Source organism: Oncorhynchus nerka, linkage group LG28 (assembly GCF_034236695.1).
Source record: "Oncorhynchus nerka isolate Pitt River linkage group LG28, Oner_Uvic_2.0, whole genome shotgun sequence".
NCBI classification, from domain to species: Eukaryota; Metazoa; Chordata; class Actinopteri; order Salmoniformes; family Salmonidae; genus Oncorhynchus; species Oncorhynchus nerka.
The window spans coordinates 14,506,258-14,534,132 of record NC_088423.1 but is presented as its reverse complement, the minus strand read 5'-3'; the positions used below and the strand labels follow the sequence as shown (position 1 = coordinate 14,534,132).

At 43.9% G+C, this 27,875-nt stretch overlaps 1 protein-coding gene across 2 annotated transcripts; it reads right to left on the bottom strand.

The window, feature by feature from the left end:
* Positions 1-245: 245 nt before the first annotated feature.
* LOC115112899 (UBA-like domain-containing protein 1) lies at positions 246-26,903 on the bottom strand. Of its 2 annotated transcripts, XM_029639934.2 has the most exons (3): positions 26,626-26,903; positions 25,937-25,996; positions 246-2,630 (listed from the first exon to the last, which is right to left on the bottom strand). In XM_029639934.2, exons 1-3 carry the CDS (start codon positions 26,731-26,733, stop codon positions 2,304-2,306), a joined length of 495 nt encoding a protein of 164 aa, XP_029495794.1. In that variant the 5' UTR covers positions 26,734-26,903; the 3' UTR covers positions 246-2,303. The 2 variants fall into 2 exon arrangements, with proteins under 2 accessions (XP_029495794.1, XP_029495795.1); XM_029639935.2 differs by lacking the exon at positions 25,937-25,996.
* Positions 26,904-27,875: the final 972 nt, after the last annotated feature.

Sequence of the window (27,875 nt, the reverse complement as noted above, 5' to 3'; positions counted from 1 at the left end):
ACACTGGACTGGTGGATTAAATCCCTGTTCCTCTCTAGAGTAGCCAGGCGTGTCGATTAGGATTCCTCCATCTTCTCTGTGTCACGGTTAACACATTTAGATTCACCCAAGCTGACTCACCCTTTCTCCCTCAACTCTTTTCTCTATCTATATCTACCCATCTCTTCTCTAAATCTATCTCTATATCTTTCACCAACAGATGGCTACATTCAGTTCAGTCACAACTAAAGAGAGATCATACTGTGTAGGTTGACATACAATATTTATTTAGGAACACAAAAAATGCTAAGTTAATTATCAGGTAGTCCACAAATATTGTGGGAATGGTAATACAGTCACACAGGGGGAAACATACACTGAGAAACCATTCAGGTATAGGCCATCCCAAGATTCCCAGATTCAAACAAAAATGATGGAAAAGGGATGAACTGAAACATTATTTTAGTAAAATTAAAGATGGTTTACTCAGAATTATAATTATATTTTCCTGAAAATGTTCTGCCTAAAAAAAGAACTTACATAAACAAAGATTTCTAGCTGGGTTTATTTTATATTCTTTATTCAATTGAAATAACCCAAGGACAACAAAACTGAACGGGGCCGACCTTGCATGTGAATATTGTCTTAAATCAATGCTTTACATAATCTGCTATAGGCAGGATCACAGTACACGTTGTGATCATAACCAGTTGTATTATGCTGCTATACAAATTATAAATCAGAGGGATAAACCATGTAGTATCCCCTGCGCCAACAGCCAGAAACACGTCTCGGTTTCAAGTGTTTGCTACAAGACAGTATCCCTCATGCAAAGTGGCAAGTTCTGCTTTACAAATGGTCAATGTATTTATAGTAGTCTGTTTTTATGTATTTATTTTTAGCTTCTCCGATTGGCTCTTTCCAAACACAACATAAACAAATCCCGCCCACTCTCGAATCCTCCAAAACCCCACCCATCCCTCCCACCAAGAAAAACATGAACTTTAATATATCAAACCATGATTTTTATATAATACCCAAATCTGCAGAACCATTGCAGTGGCCAGTTCTATCTTCCAGAACAGGTTAATAGTAAAGCATCACCCTTCGTTGGAAAGAAAAGCTATAGCAGTGAACAGTGTCATCGTCATGAGAAAATACCAGAGTTGAAAAATTACAATCAGTTTAAAAAAATGTTCTGCATTGTCAAACAGTTGAGAATCCCTGATAGGCTGAAAAAAGTCAGGTGACCACCAGGTGAGGTAAGAAGAGTTCCACCTTCCGATGGGTAATGAAAACTATGTCACTGTTTCTTCTGCTCGCTAGTTGAGTGTGTAAGTGTGCGTGACGGTTACACTGCACACAGACACATGTTGAGAATACTAGAGTAAAACATTACACTGCCAGATTCTCTCTCTCCATGCAACACAAACACTTCTTATCACAGGTCCCCAGTAGAGGGAAAACACTGGATGGACAGATTCTCTCTCTCCATGCAACACAAACACTTCTTATCACAGGTCCCCAGTAGAGGTAAAACACTGGATGGACAGATTCTCTCTCTCCATGCAACACAAACACTTCTTATCACTGATCCCCAGTAGAGGGAAAACACTGGATGGACAGATTCTCTCTCTCCATGCAACACAAACACATCTTATCACTGTTCCCCAGTAGAGGGAAAACACTGGATGGACACATTCTCTCTCTCCATGCAACACAAACACTTCTTATCACAGGTCCCCAGTAGAGGTAAAACACTGGATGGACAGATTCTCTCTCTCCATGCAACACAAACACTTCTTATCACAGGTCCCCAGTAGAGGGAAAACACTGGATGGACAGATTCTCTCTCTCCATGCAACACAAACACATCTTATCACTGTTCCCCAGTAGAGGGAAAACACTGGATGGACAGACAAAAAGAAAAGAAGAAGAACAAGAGAAGAAACAGTTGCTGCCTTTTAAATGTCAGAAAACATCAGCATGATGGTGATTACCTTTAGTTCCATACATTTCTTTGTCTTATCTATACATTTACAGAGAGAAGAAAAACAAACTAACAAAGATTTCAGTTGCTCTCTTATTGCTAAGTGTGTGCACTGCTTTTTCCATTCAAATGTTTTCCTTTTGATTCCTTATTCGAATCATTTTCTCCACCTCTTGTTGAAATGTCCACATTATGTAGTTGCTTGGTTTTACGTAGCTGTCTTTGTCTCCACCCTCCCATCCTCAATTGGAAAGAGACACCTTCACCTTTCCTTTCCTCCTTACCCATCCCTCCCTCTCCCTTCCTCCCCCCAGGGCCGTCCAGTCCTGGCCCCTCATCTCTCGGCCTCCATGGCCACACTCGCCTTCTGTTCGGTGGCCGGGTGTTGGTGGGTGTGGGGGTTAATGGTGACCCCCGTGGGCCAGGCTGCGGGGTGGGAGGGTGGCTCCCCCTGAATCCAGAGTCCCTGACCCTGTGGGCCGCTCATGGGCATGGGGGGCGGTGGCACGCCCCAGCAATCGTGTGGAGGAGGGGGAGAGGTGGCCATGGAGGCCATGGGGCTGCTGGTGGTGAAGCTCTCTGAGGCCTTCAGCCGGGAGAACATGGTGAGGGCGTCAGGGAAGTTGGGTGGGGTGGCCGGTGTGTTAGCTGGGGTGCACATCTGGAGGAGAGAGACAGAGATGTTAGAGGGACAGAAGAGGAGGAGCCCATACTGTTCATAAACGTCACTGTGTGTGACACACCATCACTGTGTGTGACACGTTTCAGGAAACTAGGCGTATGTCATGGTCAATACTTCACAGGAGAGCAGTTTGAACTCTAAAATCAAAATAGTTTTTTGGGCAGAAATGCCTTGTGAATTTTCAATTGCCTTAATTTTTATTTATCTAGGCAAGTTACTTGAGAACAAATTCTTATTTTCAAAGACAGCATAGGAACAGTGGGTTAACAGAACGACAGATTTTTACCTTGTCAGCTAGGGGATTCGACCTGTCATCCTTTGGGTTACTAGACCAACGCTATAACCACTAGGCTACCTGCTGCCCCATACGCTGAGAGTTTGGATTGGTCTGCCATATATTACGCTTCTGTCTATTTGAGCTGGTCAGTATGTCTAGGAAACCTGTCTAACGCTGCTTATAAAAAAATGTATTGCGTAGTAAAACTTAACAAAAGACTCCACTATGCAAGTGTCCATTTCAATAGAATGTCAACGCAAACAACTGTTTCACAGCACTCTGCCCGAGTGTGCCAGAGCGCAGAATAACTGATGAATGTACACGCTCAACACCGGTTGAATATGGCTGGCGTCAGTAAACACGGCAAAAAAGCGTAATTAAATTGTTGCCAGGAGAAAGCTTACTGTTAGCTAGCTAGCTGATGTTAGATGGCTGGCTGGCTCGCTAGCTAACATTACATCTATGATCTGTGTGTAGTAATGTTATCTCAGAATGCCAAGCTAGCTATGATAATCGGTTTGTATGGCTAGTACTCTATGGATTGGCATTATGCTACGTTGTTTAGCTAGCATGTCTGAACAAAAAAAGACTCCACTTTGCCAGATGATTACACAACCCATCAAGTTAGCCAGGTGTGTCTGACGGTGATTACGGCTATCTATGCTTTTGTCACTTCTAGGTTAGACTACTGCAATGCTCTACTTTCCGGCTAAAGCACTAAATAAACTTCAGTTAGTGCTAAATACGGCTGCTAGAATCCTGACTACAACCAAATAATTTGATCATATTACTCCAGTGCTAGCCTCCCTACACTCGCTTCCTGTCAAGGCAAGGGCTGATTTCAAGCTTTTACTGCTAACCTACAAAGCATTTACATGGGCTTGCTCCTACCTATCTCTCTGATTTGGTCCTACCGTACATACCTACACGTACGCTACGGTCACAAGATTCAGGCCTCCTAATTGTCCCTAGAATTTCTAAGCAAACAGCTGGAGGCAGGGCTTTCTCCTATAGAGCTCCATTTTTATGGAACGGTCTGCCTACCCATGTAAGAGACGCAAACTCGGTCTCAACCTTTAAGTCTTTACTGAAGACTCATCTCTTCAGTGGGTCATATCATTGACTGTAGTCTGGCCCAGGAGTGGGAAGGTGAACGGAAAGGCTCTGGAGCAACGAACCGCCCTTACTGTCTCTGCCTGGCCGGTTCCCCTCTTTCCACTGGGATTCTCTGCCTCTAACCCTATTACAGGGGCTGAGTCACTGGCTTACTAGGGCTCTTTCATACCGTCCCTAGGAGGGGTGCGTCACTTGAGTGGGTTGAGTTACTGATGTGATCTTCCTGTCTGGGTTGGCGCCCCCCCTTGGATTGTGCTGTGGGGGAGATCTTTGTGGGCTATACTCGGCCTTGTCTAAGGATGGTAAGTTGGTGGTTGAAGATATCCCTCTAGTGGTGTGGGGGCTGTGCTTTGGCAAAGTGGGTGGGGTTATATCCTTCCTGTTTGGCCCTGTCCGGGGGTGTCCTCGGATGGGGCCACAGTGTCTCCTGACCCCTCCTGTCTCAGCCTCCAGTATTTATGCTGCAGTAGTTTATGTGTCGGGGGGCTAGGGTCAGTTTGTTATATCTGAAGTACTTCTCCTGTCCTATTCGGTGTCCTGTGTGAATTTAAGTGTGCTCTCTCTAATTCTCTCTTTCTTTCTCTCTTGGAGGACCTGAGCCCTAGGACCATGCCTCAGGACTACCTGACATGATGACTCCTTGCTGTCCCCAGTCCACCTGGCCGTGCTGCTGCTCCAGTTTCAACTTTTCTGCCTTATTATTATTTGACCATGCTGGTCATTTATGAACATTTGAACATCTTGGCCATGTTCTGTTATAATCTCCACCCGGCACAGCCAGAAGAGGACTGGCCACCCCACATAGCCTGGTTCCTCTCTAGGTTTCTTCCTAGGTTTTGGCCTTTCCTAGCCACCATGCTTCTATACCTGCATTGCTTGCTGTTTGGGGTTTTAGGCTGGGTTTCTGTACAGCACTTTGAGATATCAGCTGATGTACGAAGGGCTATATAAATACATTTGATTTGATTTTGATTTGATCTATTGAATAATAATGCCAAAATATGTGTATCTGGAATTTGTCTTTCAGCATCAGTAGAACACGCCTGACTCTCCTCCACCAGTCATACAAGGAGAATGGTCTAATGCCTCCCATCAAAAAGACCAAGCACAGGTTACACCTTGGTATGTAAAGGATAAACAACACGTCTTTATTATTTAATTGACCTCCAACATGATTGTCATTACTTTTATTGATGTCACATTATTTCTGTATTTTCCAGAGGTACGTGTAGTCGGGCTGTGTGTTATTATTTCAACGTCCAGTTTCCAAGATTATGTTTCTGTATGCAGTGCTGCAGCTCTGCACATTTGTAGGTAAGTTAAACTTAGCTGACAATGATGCATTAAAAAAAATGGTATTAAGTTTTACTTTACATTTTCTTTTCATGAACTTATCTTAATGTTATTTTGTTGTTTGCAGGTGCACTATCCTTCTGGCTCTATGCAGCCAAGTCCCATCTCATTGTTAATAACTCCTCGCAAGTGTGGCTTGTTTGGTGTCTGCTGTGAAGGAATACCACAACAAGTCAACTACTTGATTGATGGAAGCATGTCATCCACTAAAAGCAGCATTTCTTCACCAACTACGGAGTTGGGGAAACACGTGTGGACCTGAATTGTGTTAACTGCAGTGGCCAAAACAAGAACAAGTTTGTGCTCTGGTATTGTGCCTGGCGGACCATGCACAAGCTCACAGTCTGGACCTTCACTTCCTGATACCAGGCCACACCAAGTTGCCCCTGATTGGTGCTTCAGCCTCATCAAACAGCGCTTCAGAAAGACCAGAGTGATTGCTGGTGTTGTGAAGAACAGCACTGTGACAGGGGTCAACATCCCACAGCTGGTTGGACTGGATGATGGTACAGTGCTGGTGGAAAGCTATGGCTGGCAACACCAGCTCTGTACTTCAGGCCACTGCCACAGATCAAGCAGTACCAGCTCTTCAGGTGAATAGCATTTTCATTGAATTGTATGAGGTTATTCTTCCTATCTAAACTTGGGAGGTGAATTGATGTAGTTCAAGGTTGTAATGTTTTTTTGTTATTTCCTGTTTTACAGCTTCGATGCTCTGAAGCCTGATGTTGTCACCAAGGAGCATTGGACTCAGTCGGGACCAGGTTTTAGCTGCTGCGCAACGCTGACATCCTTCCGCTCATAGATGGTCTGCCTGTACAAGCACCACCTGGACTGGACACTGCTAGACAAACTTATATTTTTGAGAAGATCAGGGAGTTTTGCAACGAAGAGGCTATGGACATCAGATACCTTGCATCAAAGGCAAGGGCAGGACAGAAACAGGCTCTCCGAATATAGATTTCCTTGTTCATGCATGGTTCGGACGGACCAGTTATCAGCACAATCTGCAGTGCCTCTATTCAAATGACTCTCTCCTAACACACACCAAACATTTTTGCTACTATTTTTTTTTTATCCTGCTGCTCAGCCACTTAACCCCTGATTGTATGCATATAACTACCTCATCTATCACTGATATTGTTATTGACACTTCTTGTACATACTGTATATAATATAGTGATGGTGTGTAACATACAGTTATGTTACACACCATCACTGTATGTTACACACCATCTCTATATGTTACACACCATCACTATATTTTACACACCATCACTGTATGTTACACACCATCACTGTTACACACCATCCTTATATGTTACACACCATCCCTATATGTTACACACCATCGCTATATGTTACACACCATCACTATATGTTACACACCATCTCTATATGTTACACACCATCACTATATTTTACACACCATCACTGTATGTTACACACCATCACTGTTACACACCATCCTTATATGTTACACACCATCCCTATATGTTACACACCATCGCTATATGTTACACACCATCACTATGTTACACACCATCACTGTATGTTGCACATCATCCCTATATGTTGCACACCATCACTGTATGTTGCACACCATCCCTATATGTTACACACCAAAACTATATGTTACACACCATCCCTATATGTTACACACCAAAACTATATGTTACACACCATCACTATATGTTACACACCAAAACTATATGTTACACACCATCACTATATGTTACACACCAAAACTATATGTTACACACCATCACTATATGTTACACACCATCACCATATGTTACACAGTACACACCATCCCTATATGTTACACACCATCACTATATGTTGCACACCATCCCTATATGTTACACACCACACTATATGTTACACACATCACTATTTGTTACACACCATCCCTATATGTTACACACCAAAACTACATGTTACACACCATCCCTATATGTTACACACCAAAACTATATGTTTACACACCATCACTATATGTTGCACACCATCACTATATGTTACACACCATCCCCATATGTTACACACCATCCCTATATGTTACACACCATCCCTATTTGTTACACACCATCTCTATATGTTACACACCATCACTATATGTTACACACCATCACTATATGATACACACCAAAACTATATGTTACACACCATCCCTATATGTTACACACCAAAACTATATGTTACACACCATCACTATATGTTACACACCAAAACTATATGTTACACACCATCACTATATGTTACACACCAAAACTATATGTTGCACACCATCACTACATGTTACACACCATCCCTATATGTTACACACCAACCCTATATGTTACACACCATCACTATATGTTACACACCATCACTATATGTTACACACCATCACTATATGTTACACACCATCACTATATGTTACACACCATCACTATATGTTACACACCAAAACTATATGTTACACACCATCACTATATGTTACACACCATCACTGCTTCCAGGATGAGGAGGCCAGTATCTAAGCCTGTATATGGTCAGTCCAAAATAGAGGGGAATGTAGGGGAATCCCATCCTTTCTCTCCCTGAGGATCCTGACGACATTCCGCCCACCCTTTTCTCTGTTCGGTTCCTAACAACCTGTGTTTGGGTTCAGCCTCTCCATGACCTCACATCCTGTTAGCAGTACCCGGACATATCTCTCTGCCAATCCCCATCCTCCCTCCCCATTGTCACGGCGCCATCTCTGGTAGTAAGTCCTTCAGTGAAGATGATAGTGGTGGGGGTGAAGACAATGTCACAACATCTACAGTACAACCCCCTACCCTGCAAAAAACAACACCAGCCAACCATCACCGCCCTGCAGTTCAGGAGCCAGGCTAGGCAGGCGTAAACACTGTCTTCATAACACACTCCTCAGAGTGTTGTAGCAACAAGACACAGCATCTCACTCCCAGAGGCCTGGTTGTTCCAGGGCCAGTTTCCTGTACTCCACATCGATATTATTAGTATAGACTACTGTCTATTCCTGACCTCAACAACAAGACGTTACACAGGCAGCCCCATATAGAGTGGGGCAAAAAAGTATTTAGTCAGCCACCAATTGTGCAAGTTCTCCCACTTAAAAAGATGAGAGAGGCCTGTAATTTTCACCATAGGTACACTTCAACTATGACATACAAAATGAGAAAAAAAATCCAGAAAATCACATTGTAGGATTTTTAATGAATTTATTTGCAAATTGTGGTGGAAAATAAGTATTTGGTCAATAACAAACGTTTATCTTAATACCCTGTTATATACCCTTTGTTGGCAATGACAGAGGTCAAACGTTTTCTGTAAGTCTTCACAAGGTTTTCACACACTGTTGCTGGTATTTTGGCCCATTCCTCCATGCAGATTTCCTCTAGAGCAGTGATGTTTTGGGGCTGTTGCTGGGCAACATGGACTTTCAACTCCCTCCAATGATTTTCTATGGGGTTGAGATCTGGAGACTGGCTAGGCCACTCCAGGACCTTGAAATGCTTCTTACGAAGCCACTCCTTCGTTGCCCGGGCGGTGTGTTTGGGATCATTGTCATGCTGAAAGACCCAGCCACGTTTCATCTTCAATGCCCTTGCTGATGGAAGGAGGTTTTCACTCAAAATCTCACGATACATGGCTCCATTCATTCTTTCCTTTACACGGATCAGTCGTCCTGGTCCCTTTGCAGAAAAACAGCCCCAAAGCATGATGTTTCCACCCCCATGCTTCACAGTAGGTATGGTGTTTGGATGCAACTCAGTATTCTTTGTCCTCCAAACACAACGAGTTGAGTTTTTACCAAAAAGTTATATTTTGGTTTCATCTGACCATATGACATTCTCCCAATCTTCTTCTGGATCATCTAAATGCTCTCTAGCAAACTTCAGACGGGCCTGGACATGTACTGGCTTAAGCAGGGGGACACGTCTGGCACTGCAGGATTTGAGTCCCTGGCGGCGTAGTGTGTTACTGATGGTAGGCTTTGTTACTTTGGTCCCAGCTCTCTGCAGGTCATTCACTAGGTCCCCCTGTGTGGTTCTGGGATTTTTGCTCACCGTTCTTGTGATCATTCTGACCCCACGGGGTGAGATCTTGCGTGGAGCCCCAGATCGAGGGAGATTATCAGTGGTCTTGTATGTCTTCCATTTCCTAATAATTGCTCCCACAGTTGATTTCTTCAAACCAAGCTGCTTACCTATTGCAGATTCAGTCTTCCCAGCCTGGTGCAGGTCTACAATTTTGTTTCTGGTGTCCTTTGACAGCTCTTTGGCCATAGTGGAGTTTGGAGTGTGACTGTTTGAGTTTGTGGACAGGTTTCTCTTATACTGATAACAAGTTCAAACAGGTGCCATTAATGCAGGTAAAGAGTGGAGGACAGAGGAGCCTCTTAAAGAAGAAGTTACAGGTCTGTGAGAGCCAGAAATCTTGCTTGTTTTGTAGGTGACCAAATACTTATTTTCCACCATAATTTGCAAATAAATTCATTAAAAATCCTACAATGTGATTTTCTGGATTTTTTCCCCTCATTTTGTCTGTCATAGTTGAAGTGTGCCTATGATGAAAATTACAGGCCTCTCTCATCTTTTTAAGTGGGAGAACTTGCACAATTGGTGGCTGACTAAATACTTTTTTACCCCACTGTAGCTACTATCTATTCCTGAACTACAACAAGACGTTACACAGCCTTCAACTCCCAACAGCAGGACCGGAGGTAAACAAGAATAGCCCAACTTGTGACGATGAATGCTAATTTTGAGAATGGGTCACGAGTACTGTGTCTACACAACACTCTTAGCCTATAACAAAATACATGCCATGTATGTACAGACACCCTGCAGCGCCCTTTCCTTCATGGTTACCCCTCTACTTCCTGGTTAACCCCTCTACTTCCTCCCTATTTCCTCTACTTAGGTATTGAAATAGTGATACGCGTGTTGACTCATAACCCACAGTTTAGGGAGGATGAAGGGCGGGTTGAGTAAAGAGAAAACAATACCTTTAAAAATCCATAAATGTATCATTGTTGTGCAATTTATATCTATACATTGAGGTTTTTCTTTATTTTAGGCTATCTGGCATTAGTGCATTACCCTAAGCTTTAGGGACTAACTGTACTCCCACCAAATAGCCTACACACCAATCGCCAGTCAGAAAAGTTTCATGCAAAAAGCTGCAAAATGGAGAGTTGAAAAAAAAGAGAAGTGAGGGCCAGAAAAGTAATGTTTGGGAAAGATTTGGTGATGATTGTGAGGCGCTATACCAATTCCACAGTTACAAGATGGGGACTTCAAATCGGCCTATGGGATGGCAAGCGAGCTGTAGTCTATTGTTGAGATGGGTTAAATGGAAACTGAAATATGGACACTGACTATAGGCCTATAACCTCTCACATAGCCTTAATATTAACTTCTGAAGAATGAATAGCCCTTTCATGCAGTAAAATTATACACCAAAATGTAGGCAAAATTTTGACTTGGGAACAGGAGTGGAGAAATATGATTTCTTTGTATCAGCATCATGAGAGAATGTGAATGTGCAGTTAGGGACCTTCTGTAGAGGTGCTGTCTTTATCAGCATCATAAAAGCTGATAGTATTTCATCCACATAAAATATGCATCTAAGCCGAACTGAAATCTGATCAGAAACATGTTGGGTTGTTTTCACAGCTTTCTATTTCCTTACAACCGTCAAACTGAAGTCATTTGGACATTTTGCGCAGAAAAAGCTTTCCTGTTTCCCCCCCGGTCCCTAAACATCTTTGCTCCAAGAAATAATTGTATTTATCCTATATGTAACTTGGCAAGCCAGTTAAGAACAAATTCTTATTTACAATGACAGCCAAACCCAGACAACACTGGGCCATTGCATGCCACCCTATGGGACTCCCAATCACAGGCAGATGTGATTCAAACTGAATTTGAACCAGGGACTGTAGTGTTGCTTTTGCACTGAAATGCAGAGCCTTTAAACCATTGTGCCACTTGGGAGCCCCAAAGAAGCTGAGATGACAGAAAAAACGTTACTGATTTCAACTAGATTGAAGCGGTCATTATATCAATTTATAACATTATTCTCGTGAGGGTTTATTTAGTCTTCTAGGGCAACATATAATGACAGGAGAGAAGCTGCAAGTATCTAATTATAGACAAGCTGCCTAACAAATAGCCTACCAAAATGTCAGAAATTCTATATTAAGAAAAATTAAATCCTGCACCCTGTCAAAAAGAAATTCCACCGTCTGACTGTAGCCTACAGCGCATTTTCTATATTAGCGGTTTAGAATCGGGAGTGGGCCTGAGATTTTCACTTTATCACATATAGTCAGGCGGTTGTGGATGGGTTATTAGCAATTGCGGGTGAACATACAGCTGTCCCTAGCACCACTAGTATGTAACACTGCTACGCTAAATGGACCACACCAGATTGTCTTACTGCTGAGCTCATATATGCCCTTCTCACTCACATACATTCACTCCTACACACACATAGGGAAAAGGACCGGTGCTCAGTGTAGAGGCTGCAACACACTCCTTGTCTGTAGAGGTCGGTCTGTCCTCAACCTTGCAGTCAGTGTCTGTAGAGGTCTGTCTGTCCTCATCCTTGCAGTCAGTGTATGTAGAGGTCTGTCTGTCCTCATCCTTGCAGTCAGTGTCTGTAGAGGTCTGTCTGTCTGTCCTCAACCTTGCAGTCAGTGTCTGTAGAGGTCTGTCTGTCTGTCCTCAACCTTGCAGTCAGTGTCTGTAGAGGTCTGTCTGTCTGTCCTCAACCTTGCAGTCAGTGTCTGTATAGGTCGGTCTGTCCTCAACCTTGCAGTCAGTGTCTGTAGAGGTCTGTCTGTCCTCATCCTTGCAGTCAGTGTCTGTAGAGGTCTGTCTGTCCTCATCCTTGCAGTCAGTGTCTGTAGAGATCTGTCTGTCCTCATCCTTGCAGTCAGTGTCTGTAGAGGTCTGTCTGTCCTCATCCTTGCAGTCAGTGTCTGTAGAGGTCTGTCTGTCTGTCCTCAACCTTGCAGTCAGTGACAGGGTGCTGATGTTTATCCAGACTGGAAGGAAGCACATGCTCAGAGGAATAGTCTGTGTACAGTTTATTTTCAGTCATAGCCAGGCAGCACACACTGGGCTGTGCAGACTGCAGACTACAGCATTACGGCCTGCTGTAAAGCCATAGTAGCTTGATCAGGCTGGCAGAAGATAAAAATTAGGACCTGTCTGTCTGTGAAGGACACAGCCAGGTAATGCTGAAATGGGTGCTGGGACAGTGCGTGAGGGCAAAGCATCAAATCTGATTGGAGGAGTGGGGGCATGTGCACTTGAAATGAGAAAGGTGCATAAATGCATGTATGTACACACTAAGAGAAATGCATGTTACCAACCACAGCATCCATTATTTAGAGAGAGAGTGTATTTGTTCTATAAGGAGAGTGTTCTAAAATAGGCAAACACTGAGGCGTTGTCATGGGGATGGCCCATTGTTATGATGAAGACAGATCTGGTGGTGATGGATACACACAAAAATAAAGGTTCTAAATTGTACCAGATAGGGGTTCTTTGGCTTGTAACCATAGCGGAACCCTTTTTGATATAAAGAACCATGCTGATAAGGTTCTAAATGGAACTTGTATAGTACTATAAAGAACCCTGTCCTAGAATTCTATAAAGAACCATTAATAAAAGGTTCTATACAGCACCAAAAAAGGGTTTCGCTATGGCTACAACCCTTTTTGGGGCTATATAGAACACGTTTGTATGGTTCTATCTGGAATCTTTATGGAGAACGGTTCTATAAAATAACCTTTCTCAATCTGAAAATCGTTTTGAAGAACCATAATGGTTGTTTTATTCTGGTCAGCCATATTATATTGTTAAATTCCATAGGTGTTATTATTGAATGAATTGACAAATTGAATCAAGTCAGTTACCTCTGGAACAGCTGGGGGTCCCTGAGGGGAGAATTGACAACTAGTGACTGATTTTGTCAACCATTTTCAAATGACGGAAGGCCATAAGTGAGTCTCTCACAAGACACTGGCCATAGTCATATACAGTATAACCTGCAGTTCGCAGACTCTTTTTAACTGACTCGTGAGTCATGATTTGTATTTCCGAGTGACTCTTTCATTTTAATCGTTTGTTTGATCTAAATTCTAAAGCAGGATTAATACGTGCTCCTCTGGTTCAGCGGCTCCGGAGACGTGCTCCTCTGTTATGGATGGACACAGCTTTGTAGAACCAGAACATACACAGTCTGCCTCTGCTCAACACTCAGAAACAATAGTTTAACAATACATTTCACAAACGATAGCCTATTGTGCAAATCTCTCTCGCAGCAGTCAAACAGCTGAAGTCGCAAATAGAGCCGGATTTTCCATCACTAATATGTCCTGACATTACACAACAACATTAGATCAACCTTCCGGAGACACCTGAAACCCCACCTCTTTCAGGAATACCTAGGATAGGATAAAGTAATCCTTCTCACCCCCCTTAAAAGATTTAGATGCACTATTGTAAAGTGGCTGTTCCACTGGATGTCTTAAGGTGAACGCACCAATTTGTAAGTCGCTCTGGATAAGAGCGTCTGCTAAATGACTTAAATGTAAATGTAAACTGGAATGACACTCTCACTCAGGGATGCACAAAAAGAGCTGTGAGCAAATCACACCTCAAAATATGCTAATGAGTTGCCGGCCCTACATTTGAATGATCACTAAAAGAACAAATAGCCTTTTTGTGAACTGTAAAGAACCATTGAAGGGCTCAAAGGTTTACCCATGTAGAACCATCACCATTCTCAAAGAACCCTTGAGGAACCATCATTTTTGTGTGTGTAGGACGTCTGTCATTAAGTTTACTGTGGACTCCAATCTGACGTTTCACCCTGCCTTTCTGTCTCTCTGTCCAACCAGCGCTCCACTGTGGTGAGGCTTAAGCCCAGGCCTCACTCGTCACTAATGTCTCTGACCGACGACATTCCTGAATAAAACCCTGTTTACAGGGAGCAACGTGTTGAATTTATCAGGGGAGCAGATATTCCTCCCAATCACTATCCAGCCTGGAGAGGTTCAAACGTTTACATGACTGCTGTAGCCCTGCATATTATTCAACCACATGTTAGTTGTCTCTGTCTGTCTCTCCTTCCGGTGGCTTTTTCATGTCACCCCTTGCAGACAGACCCATGAGAGTTTAACTAGAGAACCACAAAGATCTGGGTAGAAGTTGCCCTTAGGCACAGATGATCTAGGATCAGTTTACCCTCCCCAAATCTTAACGCTAACCATTATGTGGGCCACATAACTGACCTTAGATCAGTTTTTAGGCGTAACTTTCAATTGTTAGATTATACTGCATGGTGGGAATTAGAAGCACAAGCATTTCGCTACACTCGCATTAACATCTGCTAACCATGTGTGACCGATGAAATTTGATTAGATTTTTATTTCGCGAACATTATCTCTCCACCAACATTCCCTCTAGTCTCGTGTTCATTTGCTAACTGATTTCCGACTTGCTAACTGGTTGAACACAGCACGTGTATAACTTCAACCAGTTAGTTGAAAACTTCTGAGTTTCCTAGTTCCGACAAGCACATGAACGCGGCATGAATCCCTGTCCAATGACGTCCCTTGCTCAATAAACGGGGTAGGGAAGTATTTACAGTTTTTTGAGAGAGCCATGAAAAAGCTGCACCTGTCTTAACTGGTTGAATGTGGAATGTACCGGACTATAATGTAGAATTGTGCAGGATTGTTTTCAAAATCCATTCTGTCCAATGAGGAGGTCTGTTCCAAAGTCATCGACCTGTGTTGTGACAGAGGGAGAAAGTGACTGACTAGATCCAGTCCTTTGCAAATACAGTCTGTGCAAATACAGGAGAGGAGATAAGCAAAACAATCAACTTTAGACTATTGGGACGCTTCCTCTGACTATCAGGGACCCTTGGGGTTAGGTGACTAGGATGTCCTGCAATTAATATAATAATATGCTAGTTAATATAATTATATGGTAGGTAATGGAATAATTGATGAGTCTCTGTGTTCCACTGTAAAGCAACCTGATAATGATTTTGTGTCTGAACTGCGGAGTTGAGCAAAGACAGAGAGAGACAGAAATAGAAAGATAAAGAGACCGAGACAGAAAGAGAGACAGAGGGTTGCCCTTTTCTTGTGGCAACAGGTCTCTTGTTAGAACACAAAATGGGTCAGCTTGTAGGCCAAACTGCAGAACAAGATCTGGAAGCAGCATGTAAAAATTGTCTGTCCTCTGTTAGAACACTCACTACCAAACTGCCTCTGGAAGCAATGTCAGCACAAGAACTGTTCGTCAGGAGCTTCATGAAATGGGTTTCCGTGACCAAGCAGCCGCACACATGCATAAGATCACCATGTGCAATACCAAGTGTCAGCTGGAGTGGTGTAAAGCTCACCGCCATTGAACTCTGGAGCAGTGGAAACATGTTCTCTGTAGTGATTAATCATGCTTCACCATCTGGCAGTTCGACAGACGAGTCTGGGTTTGGCGGATGCCAGGACAACGCTACCTGCCCCAATGCATAGTGCCAGCTGTAAAGTTTGGTGGAGAAGGAATAATGGTCTGCGGCTGTTTTTCATGGTTTGGGCTAGGCCCCTTAGTTCCAGTGAAGGGAAATGTTAATGCTATAGCATACAATGACATTCTAGATGATTCTGTGCTTCCAACTTTGTGGCAACAGTTTGGGGAAGGCCCTTTCCTGTTTCAGCATGACAATGACCCGTACACAAAGCGAGTCCATACAGAAATGGTTTGTCGAGATCGGTGTGGAAGAACTTGACGAGCCTGCAGAGCCCTGACTTCAACCACATTGAACATCTTTGGGATGAACTGGAACCCCGACTGCGAGCCAGGCCTAATCTCCCAACATCAGTGCCGACCTCACTAATGCTCTTGTGGCTGAATGGAAGCAAGTCCCCGCAGCCATGTTCCAACATCTAGTGGAAATCCTTCCCAGAAGAGTGGAATGAAATTTTGACGAGCAGGTGTCCACATACTTTTCGTCATGTAGTGTACAAGCGGGACAACACTCTCAGTTATCGGTTGAGACAAAGTAGAGTGTGTGTGTGTGAAACCAAAGTGTGCGTGCGTGTGTGTACTGTACATGTGTGTGTGTGTGTACTGTGTGTACTGTGCCTGTACTCTACCTGTGTGTGTTTGTGTGTGTACTGTACCTGTGTGTGTGTGTGTGTGTGTGTGTGTGCATCTTTATGTAATACATGTATCACTAGCCACTTGTATATACTGTACTCGATACCATCTACTGCATCTTGCCTATGCCGCTCTGTACCATCACTCATTCATATATCTTTATGTACATATTCTTTATCCCTTTACACTTGTGCGTATAAGGTAGTAGTTTTTGAATTGTTAGCTAGATTACTCGTTGGTTATTACTGCATTGTCGGAACTAGAAGCACAAGCATTTCGCTACACTCGCATTAACATCTGCTAACCATGTGTATGTGACAAATAAAATTTGATTTGATTTGTGTGTGTGTGTGTGTGTACTGTACCTGTGTGTGTGTTGTTGTTCTGTACCTGTGTGCGCGCGCTGTAACTGTGTGTGTGTGTGTGCTGTACCTGCGGGTGTGTGTGTATCTGTGTGCATGTGTACTGCGCCTGTATGTGTGTGTGTGTGTGTGTGTGTGTGTGTGTGTGTATTGAACCTGTGTGTGTGTGTGTGCTGTACCTGTGTGTCGTGTGTGTGCGCTGTACCTGTGTGTGTGTGTGTTGTGCGTGTGTGTGTGTGTGTGTACTGTGCGTACTGTGCCTGTGTGCATGTGTGTGTGCTGTACCTGCGGGTGTGTGTAAGTGTGTGCATGTGTACTGCGCCTGCATGTGTGTGTGTGTGTGTGTGTGTGTGTGTACTGAACCTGTGTGTGTGTGTGCTGTACCTGTGTGTCGTGTGTGTGCGCTGTACCTGTGTGTGTGTGTGTGTGTGTGTACTGTGCGTACTGTGCCTGTGTGCGTGTGCTGTACCTGCGGGTATGTATCTGTGTGCATGTATACTGCGCCTGTATGTGTGTGTGTGTGTGTGTGTGTGTGTGTGTGTGTGTGTGTGTGTGTGTGTGTACTGAACCTGTGTGTGTGTGTGTGTGTGTGCTGTACCTGTGTGTCGTGTGTGTGTGCTGTACCTGTGTGTCGTGTTTGTGCGCTGTACCTGTGTGTGCGTGTGTGTATGAGTGTGTGTGTGTGTGTGTGTGTGTACTGTACCTGGGTGTGTGTGTGTGTGTGTGTGTGTGTGTGTGTGTGTGTGTGCTGTACCTGTGTGCGCACGCTGTAACTGTGTGTGTGTGTTGTACCTGTGTGTGTGTGTGTGTATTGTGTGCCTGTATATGTGTGTATGTGTGAGTGCTGTGCTTGTCTGTGTGTGCTGTACCTGTGTGTCGTGCGTGCGCTGTACCTGTGTGTGTGTGTGTGTGTGTGTGTGTGTGTGTGTGTGTGTATACCTGTGTGTGTGTACTGTACCTGTACCTGTACGTGTGTGTGTGTGTGTGTGTGTGTGTGTGTGTGTGTGTGTGTGTGTGTATGGTGTACCTGTGTGTGTGTGTGTGGTTAGCCAGGTCCAGCTCGTCGAAACATGCAGAACAGCACAATGGAACATACTAAGCTCAGGACAAGCCTGCCTGGTACTGTGACACCCCACACACACCACACTGGGAAATACTATACACTCTGCGTGGCCTGAACAGATGGTAAACTTGGAACTATGAGCAAAAATACACATGCAGACACACACAGTCATGCACCCACACACACCTGTCTTTCTCAATACGGGAAACATACAGTCGATTTCAGTTTACTCTAATGGTATTTATCCTGAGACAAAGTGGAAGTTTTTTCACCAGCCAGACAGACTGCCACATACACAAAGATGATCTGTGTTAGTAACTGAGGAGAATCATCTCTCATCTCCAAATACTTCATCATCATTACCCTGTTATTACCCTATTCTACCCTGCTGGAAAACCAATACTCTGACTTTATCTTCCTCCCTTCCTTATTGCCTCACTACTCCTTTCTCTCCCTTCTTCCCTCCCTCCCTCCCTCCGCCCTGGTGATGAACAGATCATGGTCATTGTCCAGGGCCAGTCAGACAGAGAGGGATAGGACCATTTCTCTCGTAGCAGCCATTGCAAAAGTGCAGTCAGTCAGCCATGTTGTCATTTATGACTGTGATTGTAAATATCTTCCCATCTAACATATGACCAGTTATAGCCTAATGGAGACTTCAAAATAAATGTGTGCGTGTATTTGTATTTATTAAGGATACGCATTACTTCCTGCCAAGGCAGCAGCTATTCTTCCTGTGGTCCAAACAAGATGAAGGCAATTACGCACTACTCTACCACAACATATCTACAACACAACACATTATTACACACTACTCTACCACAACATATCTACAATACAACACATTATTACACTCTACCACAACATATCTACAATACAACACATTATTACACACTACTCTACCACAACATATCTACAATACAACACATTATTACACACTACTCTACCACAACATATCTACAATACAACACATTATTACACTCTACCACAACATATCTACAATACAACACATTATTACACACTACTCTACCACAACATATCTACAATACAACACATTATTACACACTACTCTACCACAACATATCTACAACACAACACATTATTACACACTACTCTACCACAACATATCTACAATACAACACATTATTACACACTACCACAACATATCTACAACACAACACATTATTACAACTACAACAACATATCTACAATACAACACATCATTACACACTACACAACATATCTACAATACAACACATTATTACACACTACTCTACCACAACATATCTACAATACAACACATTATTACACACTACTCACAAACATATCTACAATACAACACATTATTACACACTACCACAACATATCTACAATACAACACATTATTACACACTACTCTACCACAACATATCTACAATACAACACATTATTACACACTACTCTACAAACATATCTACAATACAACACATTATTACACACTCTACAAACATATCTACAATACAACACATTATTACACACTACCACAACATATCTACAATACAACACATTATTACACACTACCACAACATATCTACAATACAACACATTATTACACACTACCACAACATATCTACAATACAACACATCATTACACACTACACAACATATCATTATTACACTCTACTATCTACCACAATCATTACACACTCTACAAACATATCTACAACACAACACATTATTACACACTACCACAACATATCTACAAACACATCTTACACATACTCTAACAACATATCTACAACACAACACATTATTACACACTACCACAACATATCTACAATACAACACATTATTACACACTACTCTACCACAACATATCTACAATACAACACATTATTACACACTACTCTACCACAACATATCTACAATACAACACATTATTACACACTACTCTACCACAACATATCTACAATACAACACATTATTACACACTACTCTACCACAACATATCTACAATACAACACATTATTACACACTACCACAACATATCTACAACACAACACATTATTACACACTACTCTACCACAACATATCTACAATACAACACATTATTACACACTACTCTACCACAACATATCTACAATACAACACATTATTACACACTACTCTACCACAACATATCTACAATACAACACATTATTACACACTACTCTACCACAACATATCTACAATACAACACATTATTACACACTACCACAACATATCTACAATACAACACATTATTACACACTACTCTACCACAACATATCTACAATACAACACATTATTACACACTACTCTACCACAACATATCTACAATACAAAATGTATAATACCACAATATTACATTACAATGTACGTGTGTGAAAGAGTGTGTTTGTTTGTGTGTCAGCTGATCAGAGTTCTTCTAACAGTCTTTTCAGCCACACCCAGAAACAAAATCACAAGCTTATAGTTACCAGAAACTACTCCCACCCCCTCCCTCTCTCCCCATCTCTCCCTCCCACCCCCTCCCCACCGCCCCTCCCTCTCTCCCACCCCCTCCAACTCTTATTAACTTGCTCTGCTGTCCAATCCTTTCTTGACTACGTCACCGTATCCAGACGACAGCTAGCCAGCTACTGTGAATGCCAGCATTGTAAAGAGAAGTTCATTGGACCACAAGACGACACATGGAGTCTAATGGTTGGTTCATTGATCATCTAGACCTACAATATCACACCAGACAAGAATGAACAATGACATCCATATCCACAAACTGTATATTTGTGTTGGAGTGAATCACATCCCCTGGTTTTGATAATACAATAGTGACATGAAATTAGTCAAATCTACAGGCATATTGTATCAGTCTAAGCATTATAAACGGTATTTCCTGGTTGTTACTATAGCTGGTTCTCTAGGTTAGTGATTAGTCACATGTGCTGTAGTGAAAGTCAGCCCACTTCCTTCTCCCAGGTCACATGATGCTCCATTCACTTTACTACAGCTGTAAGGCCCAGATAGAGATCAGAGAAGTTACTTTCAGTTCCCCTCTCCAACAAAGCCGCCAGTCAACAACACACCACACACACACACACACCAAAGTGTGGGTGGTTTCACCACCACCTCCTATTCAGAAAGTCCCCCAGCTCACACCCTCATAGAGGTGCAGTGAGACCTCAGTCTAGGCCCAAAACACAGCCAGATAGTTAGCTCTGTGTCTGCAGCCTAGCTGGCCCCTGCTGCTCTGAAAGAGTCCATTTGGAACAGCCGGAGTCTGGCTTCCTATTGGAATGTGTTGCGGTGGCACTGTTTGTATGGGCAGATAGTGTGTGGAGGGGAAACCGGGAGAGCCGAGCAGACACAACAAAGAGGAAAACCTAAACATGGCTGAGCATAGGCTAGCCTCTGAGGACCGCTGGGTCAGGAGGGACAGGAAGGGGCGAGGGCTGAGAGGAGTACAGGGAAGGGTGGGGGAAGAGACAGCCAGGGTGGGACAGGGGGGTCTTTGGGAGGAGCAGAGTGGAGGGTAGGGAGGGGCAGGCGGAGCAGGGAAGAGAGTAGGGAGGGACCAGGGGAGCAGAGTGGAGGGTAGGGAGGGGCAGGCGGAGCAGGGAAGAGAGTAGGGAGGGACCGGAGGAGCAGAGTGGAGGGTAGGGAGGGGCAGGCGGAGCAGGGAAGAGAGTAGGGAGGGACCGGAGGAGCAGAGTGGAGGGTAGGGAGGGGCAGGCGGAGCAGGAAGAGAGTAGGGAGGGACCGGAGGAGCAGAGTGGAGGGTAGGGAGGGGCAGGCGGAGCAGGGAAGAGAGTAGGGGAGGGACCGGAGGAGCAGAGTGGAGGGTAGGGAGGGGCAGGCGGAGCAGGGAAGAGAGTAGGGAGGGACCGGAGGAGCAGAGTGGAGGGTAGGGAGGGGCAGGCGGAGCAGGGAAGAGAGTAGGGAGGGACCGGAGGAGCAGAGTGGAGGGTAGGGAGGGGCAGGCGGAGCAGGGAAGAGAGTAGGGAGGGACCGGAGGAGCAGAGTGGAGGGTAGGGGGGCAGGAGGCTGGAGGGTAGGGAGGGGCAGGCGGAGCAAGGAAAAGAGTAGGGAGGGGCTGGGGAAGCAGAGTGGAGGGCAGGGAGGGGCAGGGCAACAGGGTGGAGGGGAGGGAGGGAATCTACCCAGGCAGCCGGCAGGAGTTTAGGAGTACATTTCCCCTCGCCACTGATTTGGAAGGTCTATCTAGTCCATCTGATGGTTAAGGTTAGGATTTAGGGAGGGAAAGCTGATCCTAGATCTGTACCAGAAAGGCTACTTCGGTCCTAAGCTCCTCACTGAGTAGTAGGCTCCTAACTCCACCACGGTTAGGCTAAGTCTCACTTTAACTACAGGCTTTAACTAAGGCCCTTACATCAGTAACAGGCTCACAGAACTGAAGCCCACAGGAAAGGGTCTGCTTCACGCCCATTAGTCTTTGTGTTGTCAAACAGAGGATGCTTCATTAGTATTCTGTCCAATAAACACGACTCATTTGAAGCCTGTTATGCTCTCTGAAAAAAGATTGTGTACAAACACACACACAAACACACACCCATCAAATCTGTGTCTGTGCAAAGCTTAACGTTTGTTTATGTTGTGCCAGGGAAAGGACACGGCACTCTAGCTTTGCAATAGCTGCTGAAAAAATAATAAAAATCTTAAGTTAGGCTAAATCTCCCACCTTTCACAACATTATACAAGAAGAGGCAGGGGCTGCTGCATGCCGCTACTGGGACCAGTCCATATTTAATTGGTGATCAATCTCCAGCTGTAAAAAGCTCATAGGTGGAATGTGTTGATGCTAGGGTAAATACGATTTAGACTTAGCTAAAGGAAAGTCCAAATGAATAAAGATAATATTTTATAGTATACTCTGGAACAGTCATCATCTCATTATACTGAGGATAAACATTTATGTGAATTCATGAGCATAGAATAGAGAAATCCCACCTGCTTGAGGACAAGAGGTTAGCGTACATTAGAACACTACATGCAAACACATAGCTAAGTATCTTACCACTCATGTTAGGGGTAGATGTATATTCATGTGTATTGTACTGTAGAGCATTGACATGGTTAATGCTCAGTATAGTTGCTCAGGACCTGGTTTATGCCGGTTTCCTTTACGGAGCTTTAGCTGATTCCATCAGGTCTGTCAATCACTATAAAGTGTGTCAGTTAGAGGAAAGACTGGAGCAAAGTGGATTAAGTCTCTATAGCCAAGCCACACATACAGGCTCCAGGGGGTTGGCAATGGCTGCAGCCTGCCATGAAGTAGACTACCACACACACAGACACAGAGCAAACTGTTCTGCATTGAGATGGAGGTTCATTGTTCTGTGTCTATGGATATGAAATCCCTACTGATATGACAGGCTACTGTACACAAATACAAGTGTACGACCCAGGTTCACCTATATCTGCGTGAATGTTGACTTACTAAATAAAAAAGTCATTTCAGGTGACACACATATAGGCTAAAAAAAGGTTGGAAGGTAGAAGTACTGTTTCTGCACCGCTAATAGATGTCATCAGGTCTCGGTTGAATCACTCCTACAGTGTTGTACTTTCAAACACAAAAGCTTCAGGTAAAACAGCATATTCTCCAGCTTAAATAAACAGTGTTGTATGAATACACTGCAATGTAAGCATCATGCCATGCACCCCAATAAAACGTATATCTGATACCAATCACTGCATTGACACAGCAGCATGAACACCTAAATGTCCACTAGCGTGGTGAGGCCACCTGACAGAGAGAGAATCTGGACAAACACAGCGATGGGCTTCTGCTCAGCTCCAAACTGATCAACATTTCCACAAATCCTCATCTATGGTGTGTCCCAGAACGTGACATGACATGCAGCTCAACACAAAGGCCTATGTGCCACTGAGTGGGCAGTGTAGTGCTTACAAAACCATAACAAGTGACTGACTGACTGACAATGTTATGCTTGAGATTTCGTTTCCTCTATTGCTTTACACATGTAATACACTTAGAACAACACATAATGATGTAACATAGTCCGACAAAATGGAGACAACTGCAGCAGCAGGGACTGGCTGTCCTTCTTCTGGGAAGTGACATTACCTGGTGTCTCCATTTATCGGACTATGTTACATTATATGGTGTTTGTGGCACACAGAATGTGTTATCCGTCCACGTGTATCCACCACTATGCAGTCCACATATCACCGACATATTCTTCGAAACCATCTGCAACTTTCCTCTGTCCATTCCATGATCACCAAGGTTCTGATCGAACGCAGCCTTTGCTGGCTGAACGGAACGTGGCTGCTGCAAGCATGCCTCTGTTTACAGAGACCCCGACGTGGCTGCTGCAAGCATGCCTCTGTTTACAGAGACCCCGACGTGGCTGCTGCAAGCATGCCTCTGTTTACAGAGACCCTGACGTGGCTGCTGCAAGCATGCCTCTGTTTACAGAGACCCCGACGTGGCTGCTGCAAGCATGCCTCTGTTTACAGAGACCCCGACGTGGCTGCTGCAAGCATGCCTCTGTTTACAGATGACAGAGACCCCGACGTGGCTGCTGCAAGCTGCCTCTGTTTACAGAGACATGCCTCTGTTTGTTTACAGAGACCCCGACGTGGCTGCTGCAAGCATGCCTCTGTTTACAGAGACCCCGACGTGGCTGCTGCAAGCATGCCTCTGTTTACAGAGACCCCGACGTGGCTGCTGCAAGCATGCCTCTGTTTACAGAGACCCCGACGTGGCTGCTGCAAGCATGCCTCTGTTTACAGAGACCCCGACTGCAAGCATGCCTCTGTTTACAGAGACCCCGACTGCAAGCATGCCTCTGTTTACAGAGACCCCGACGTGGCTGCTGCAAGCATGCCTCTGTTTACAGAGACCCCGACGTGGCTGCTGCAAGCATGCCTCTGTTTACAGAGACCCCGACGTGGCTGCTGCAAGCATGCCTCTGTTTACAGAGACCCCGACGTGGCTGCTGCAAGCATGCCTCTGTTTACAGAGACCCCGACGTGGCTGCTGCAAGCATGCCTCTGTTTACAGAGACCCTGACTGGCTGCTGTTTACAAGACCCCGATGCAAGCATGCTCTGTTTACAGAGACCCCGACGTGGCTGCTGCAAGCATGCCTCTGTTTACAGAGACCCCGACTGCAAGCATGCCTCTGCTTACAGAGACTGCAAGCATGCCTCTGTTTACAGAGACCCCAACGTGGCTGCTGCAAGCATGCCTCTGTTTACAGAGACCCCGCTGCTGCTCTGTTTACAGAGACCCCGTGGCGTGGCTGCTGCAAGCATGCCTCTGTTTACAGAGACCCCGACTGCAAGCATGCCTCTGTTTACAGAGACCCGTGGCTGAAGCATGCAAGCATGCTGCTCTGTTTACAGAGACCCCGACGTGGCTGCTGCAAGCATGCCTCTGTTTACAGAGACCCCGACGTGGCTGCTGCAAGCATGCCTCTGTTTACAGAGACCCCGAAGCATGTGGCTGACTGCAAGCATGCCTCTGTTTACAGAGACCCGGACGTGGCTGCTGCAAGAGACCCCGATGCAAGCATCTGTTTACAGAGACCCCGAAGTGGCTGCTGCAAGCATGCCTCTGTTTACAGAGACCCCGACTGCAAGCATGCCTCTGTTTACAGAGACCCCGACTGCAAGCATGCCTCTGTTTACAGAGACCCCGACGTGGCTGCTGCAAGCATGCCTCTGTTTACAGAGAACCCGACTCGGCAACATGGCCGACATGTGCTTTGTTATTGTTGCTACATCATAATTATGGTTTTCTAAGTAATTACTAAGTGAAGTTCTACTATACTACTATTGACACCGTTAAAAATAAATAACACCGCCATATTAAAAATAGGTTAAGGTGAAGAGTGGACTGCATTCTGATACGGAGCCCATACTCACCATTTGATGATGGTGACCGTATGGAATATTCGTTTCTTGAAAAAAGGCACTGAGGGCAGTCTAAAACAAAAATAAATTATAATTTGATCAATTACATTTAGACTCTACTACATAGAACACAGAACATGTATTTTTTAAAAATAAATCAATATAAATACATGTTGTTTAGAGATTTATGTCAATACAGTGTGTGTTTACAAAACATTCAGCACATAAACAATGGAGCTGAATCAAATGTGATGTGAAAAATCTATTTCACTTTTCTGTGCAGACTAAACAATCATGTGCAGTCAAAACAAACGAACGGTTGTCTTCATTGCATAATTGCATTTTCCAGCCTCGCCTAACCACTGCATGGAAACAGGTTCATTTCATCTCTAGAGTCAATTATAATTGGATATTGACTGGGTAAACGTTTCCCATTCCAGCCTTGCTTAATGGATACTAGGGATATTTATAAAGCACAGATACAATAGCACAATTCGATAAAAATACATGTTAGAAGTTGAGTTTAAGTGTTGATACTGATCTTTCCTTTCGAATGTTCTTGTGCAACATCAAATTTCGGCCATGACCAACAACAATGAACATCGCAGCCCGATCAAAACTACATTTACTGTCTGTCACATACGCAGTCAAACATAAACATTAGCAAACCATCTCGCTACTGATCGTAGCTAACCCCTTACCTCAAATTGCCAATGTGCTGCTTGCAAAAGCTGCTTTGCCTGATCTGCAGCACAACCCGCTGTCAAGACGAACTGGTTTATCATTACTTGGTGTTTGAGCTCATCCATTTTGCGCTGAAGCTTTATTCCTACTCGCGTCTCGTAGTATTGTGTCTAGACTTCGATATTCGTGGTTTTATTCCTCTCTTTTCAGTCTCAGTCGTTCACCATCACAACCGGTTGAGAAAACACAAATATTTACTGTAGGAGCAGTAGTGCCCCTTGAGTGACGCCAGCCGGCAGCCAGTGGAAACAAAGCACTGCAAATGGGATTTGTATGCCGCAAAAGTCCTGCCATAACTAGGGGGCCTTGATGAATTATTCCATGTTCTCGAATCACAAGACATGAATTGTCAGTACATTGCAAAAAAAAAAAAAGCTTAGAATCTAGACAGTTCACATGTTCATGAAAATATAAAATAGTAACGTCAAATATGAGAGGATTATGTGCCCAAAAATGAGGATTTATTATATTTGTTTGTTTTGGACTACAAGTCCCGTGAGTCAATGCTTTGTTTGTAAAGTTCTAGGGGGTGGAATTTTGTGAATGACGGCCGGTCCTGTCCAATTCCCATGCGTGTCACTATCTTGCCAAATATGGTAAACAAAACTTCCACAATTACATTAGGGACAGTCTATTCACGGGTGTCTTTAATATAGCCCACATTCAGAAGCGTCGTGTCTGCGCATTTCGTTAAAGAGATGACTTAAGTCAATATTGCAGTCAAAACCACGCAGCACAGCCTAGATTGTCTATATGCAGTCATTAAATCATTTATTACATGTTTATAAATTACTTGTTAAATGTTGTCATATACCAATTATATCTGTGTTTTGTATTATGATTACTTTATAATACATTTATTATATATGCATGTTTCCAAATGTCTACGACTCTATTACTGTACGCGTAGCCTCGTCGAGAACCAGGCTTCTCCAAGGGAGGCGTTACAACGACGTGATTTTGGAGGTATGGTAACGCGATACTACTGCATGTGTGACTTGTTCTCATTCTGCTCGTGCAGATTTGAGAATCTGCAATCATTTTCTCTCTTTGTCCATATACACCCTATGTACTGAGCCTCTAGTTGGCAGACTGTTTCATCCCAATTAGCTCTCATAAGAAAGACAATGTTTCATTTAATGGCCCCAATGAGACCCCTATTAACAACAGCCCCCAATGCCTAAATTGCATTGAAGTGGATGCAGGG

Coding starts and splice junctions, on each gene's coding strand:
- LOC115112899 (XM_029639934.2), bottom strand. CDS start 26,733: ATGGATGAGCTCAAACACCAAGTAATGATAAACCAGTTCGTCTTGACA. Junction 25,997..26,625: donor CAGCACATTGGCAATTTGAG/GTAAGGGGTTAG, acceptor TTTTTGTTTTAG/ACTGCCCTCAGTGCCTTTTT. Junction 2,631..25,936: donor ACGGTCACCATCATCAAATG/GTGAGTATGGGC, acceptor TCTCTCCTCCAG/ATGTGCACCCCAGCTAACAC.